Source organism: Phaseolus vulgaris, chromosome 3 (genome assembly GCF_000499845.2).
Source record: "Phaseolus vulgaris cultivar G19833 chromosome 3, P. vulgaris v2.0, whole genome shotgun sequence".
Classification (NCBI taxonomy): domain Eukaryota; kingdom Viridiplantae; phylum Streptophyta; class Magnoliopsida; order Fabales; family Fabaceae; genus Phaseolus; species Phaseolus vulgaris.
The window spans coordinates 10,074,734-10,078,688 of NC_023757.2; the positions used below are offsets into that span (position 1 = coordinate 10,074,734).

The window sequence follows — 3,955 nt, forward strand, 5'->3', positions numbered from 1 at the left end:
TGTTTTTGTATCTGATCCAAAATTTATATCATCAATATGCTCGTAATAAAAAATATTGAAATTTATGTGAAATGATTGTTAGTTTATTTTTTAAAGATTGTTAGTTTTTTTTTAAAATTGTTGTTGTTTTGATTACATATTAATGTTTACGAATAATTATTTTCAATAGGTTGATGAAATGATATCTCAAATTAGACCAATTTCACATATAATAAGACTTATTCCAATCATTTCCTTTCTTATAAATATTTGGATGGTTTAAAACCCTTTATATTGTTACTTGAGTTGTTGTTACAGGAGATTTAAGTTTTTAATTAGGGAAATGTATGTATAGATGTAATTTATATATATTTGGGGGCATGTTGGGAGAAGTATAGAGAGAGAGGAGGCAGTGGCAATGTGGGAAGTAGATGGAGATATATATGGTAGGGAAAAGGACAAAAAAGAGCAGCTATGTGGGGTCATAATAAGAAGAAGAAGAAGGTAACAGGCTTAGCTTTTGAAGCCTCATCACATAGGTATACACACAAAGGCATCATCAGATAGGGGCTGGGCTAAACTGATGCAATATGGGATAATGGTTGATGCGAAAGACCTTCTTCCTAATGCATGATACCTGTTGGTGGGTTAGGTGGCAAACCCTGCCCCTCTTCATTGGACCCATCCCCTAGATTCCTCTCACTTCTCTCTCTTTCTCTTCTCTTCTCTTCTCATCTCTTCCCTCACCTCCATCAAATATACACTTTCCATTCTTTTAGATTCAATTCAAACCAAAATATACTAAAAAAACTTATTCTTCTTCTTTTTCTGATGGTTTTACTGATACAAAATCATTAGGGGAATTTGTTTTTTTAAGCTCTAAATTCACCCACCTCAAGTTAAAGAAGCATATAATATGTGAATCTTCATTTCCTTGCTTCAACAAAAGAATCATGGAGATATAGCCTCTAGCAGGCTACTATTCCAATTCCTATAAGTATATTTAAAGACAACCTTTCTTTGTAAAGAAAAACCCAACTGCCTGTCTCCTAAGTGAGAAGCTAATTTATCATTAGGAAAATAATTGCAAGCAATCATCTTAACAAGCACACACTCCAATGGAATATTAGACAGGTTGACGCAGAGAAGTTAGGTTTTTTTTTTCCTTTCCAAAAATAATGCTTCTTCTTTTTATTCTTTTTCCAATCGCTAAACGTCATTTTTACATCTAATATAGATATAAGATTATTTTTCCCTTTCATGTAGTACATGAAAAATAAAACCAATTGAACTTTTTATTTTTATTTTAAGTCAAGCAACTTAAATACAATAAGTAAAATAAAGAATCCAGTGATATATATTGAAGATGGTGCATAGAACTATAGATTCAAACATCTCACACCCTGTCCCTCTCTTCTTTCTTCCTCTCCTTTCTTCTCTCACCTTTTCCTCCCAACTTCCTTTTCCTTTTCCTTTAGAATTTATCAAATAAGAAAACAAGATCTCCTCCCCCTTAAACTGATAAGGTATATATATATACCCTTCAAAGCAATTTGTCCATCTTCTTCAATTTAGCGGAAGATGAGGAGCATTAGACCTTAGTCTTGGTTATTGTTGCTTCCACAACAACTTGGTCCAACCTTTCCAAATATTCACATAAGAGAACAATAGTTCTCTCCGTAGAAACTGATATGCCATCCTATTCAATTTAGCACAAGGTGTTCTATATTAGACCATATTCTTTATTTGTCGTTTTACAACAACACAGTTTATCCTTTGAGCATCAGAAATCTCCTCTTCCCATCTCACATGGTGATCAGAATATTCAGCTATTGAAGATCAGTGGCAGGCATAGACTAGCAATGATATGGCTTTCTTCCCAGCAAATTTCATGCTACAAACACCTCACCAAGATGACCATCAACCTCCACCTTCACTCAACTCAATTATAACTTCATGTGCACCTCAAGAGTACCATGGTACTCACTTTAGACATAAACTCACTCACTAAACACGTACCTGGCAGTGCAATAATGTGTTATGGGATTAATATCATGTTTCAAATGTTGATGCAGGAGGAGTATCCTTTCTAGGCAAGAGATCTATGTCATTTTCAGGGATTGAACTTGGAGAAGAAGCTAATGCTGAGGAGGATTTGTCTGATGACGGATCGCAGGCAGGAGAGAAGAAAAGGAGGCTTAATATGGAACAAGTGAAGACACTTGAGAAAAGCTTTGAGTTGGGAAACAAGCTTGAACCTGAGAGGAAAATGCAGCTGGCCAGGGCTCTTGGCTTGCAGCCTAGACAGATTGCTATATGGTTCCAGAACAGGAGGGCTAGGTGGAAAACCAAGCAGTTGGAGAAGGACTATGATCTTCTCAAAAGACAGTATGAAGCTATCAAGGCAGATAATGATGCACTTCAAGCTCAGAACCAAAAACTGCAGACTGAGGTTTGAAATTTTCTTACAACTTCTATAAGCTTTTGTTATATTTGCAGTACAATATTTCTTTAAGCTTCTAGTTATGTTATAAGAAAACTTAGAAAAGATCAATTTTTTCTTAAAATCTAAGGCCCAATTCAGATGATTTTCTTCACAAATACTTACATGCAAAGATCATAAGATTATTTAAGAAGATAAAATAAATTAAACTTTTTTTAGAAGCTATTTTAGTTAACTTTTCTGCTGTTGAGGTGCATAAATTAACTTTTAACTTATAGGAAAGGATCGATGTATTTTACTTCTTTATAGTTCATTTTTGTTTCTTTCTGCTATGTGGTTGCTGAGAAAATGATTCAAATTAATCCTAAATTGAAGAAGAAGTGGAGGGATGTTCAAGTTTCTGCTATGTCTGATTGTTTTGATTTTTCACAATAAAGCTAGGTAATCATGATCTTTTTCTTTTTCAAAAATTATATATCGTGGCTTTCAGAACCTTTTTATGATAGCTTTCTGCAAAGATGCTTTTTCCAATCATCCACAGTAACTTCATAAAGACCAGATTCCACTCAATTACATGTTTGTCATGCAACGCATAGTTTCCTTGGTTTGGAAATAAACAATCATTTGGCTCCTTTTGACATTGACACCTTTGTTTTAGGCTGATTACACGTTTGATACTTGAACCTTTCCTGCATGTTAACATTTGTGCATTTTTGGATTAGCTAATTTCACTGCTGCCACTCACTGCCGCAGATATTGGCACTGAAAAGCAGAGAACCCACTGAATCCATCAACCTAAATAAAGAAACTGAGGGCTCCAGCAGCAATAGAAGTGAGAACAGCTCAGAAATCAAGTTGGATATCTCAAGAACCCCAGCTATTGACAGTCCTCTATCCACTCAGCAGAACAGCAGAAACCTCTTTCCATCTTCTACTAGACCAACAGGAGTGGCTCAGCTTTTCCAAACCGCTTCAAGGCCAGACCTTCAGTGCCAAAAGATTGATCATATGGTCAAAGAAGAGAGCTTAAGCAACATGTTTTGTGGCATTGATGATCAATCTGGCCTTTGGCCTTGGTTGGAGCAGCAGCATTTCAATTGATCAAGCAGCAAAGAGAGAGTGAGAAAGTGAGAGAGAAAGAGAGAGAGAGAGAGAGTTTTCAGATTGCAATGTAGTTTTCCCTTTTCCGGATGAAAATGAAATCATCTCGAGGGTGTCTGTCTGTGTCAATTGATTGCCATACTTAATGAGTTATTAAATTAAAACCCATGTTTTGGTAAAAACTTGATGTATAAAATAGGATATATCGAGAAGAATATTTCTGGTGGGGCTTGAAAGTTTTATATAAAAGAATAAAGAGTTAGTCACCTTTTCTTTTTCAGTTAATTAAAATGACTAGTTTTCTTCAAACTTTTGAGTAATGGGTCTTGAAAAATTTTTCCAATTATCTGCGAGACCGTGCTAGTTGGTGTCTGATTGCAGGCAATTGCAGAGGGGCCACTAAAGGGAGATTCTCTTCACATTTTCTCCATT

The 3,955-nt window shown here is 35.3% G+C and overlaps 1 protein-coding gene across 1 annotated transcript; it reads left to right on the plus strand.

The window, feature by feature from the left end:
• Positions 1-546: 546 nt before the first annotated feature.
• Positions 547-3,705, plus strand: LOC137806599 (homeobox-leucine zipper protein ATHB-13-like). The gene is made up of 3 exons (XM_068606803.1): positions 547-1,958; positions 2,055-2,431; positions 3,176-3,705. The coding sequence occupies exons 1-3, from the start codon at positions 1,847-1,849 to the stop codon at positions 3,521-3,523; spliced, it is 837 nt and encodes a 278-aa protein (XP_068462904.1). The 5' UTR covers positions 547-1,846; the 3' UTR covers positions 3,524-3,705.
• Positions 3,706-3,955: the final 250 nt, after the last annotated feature.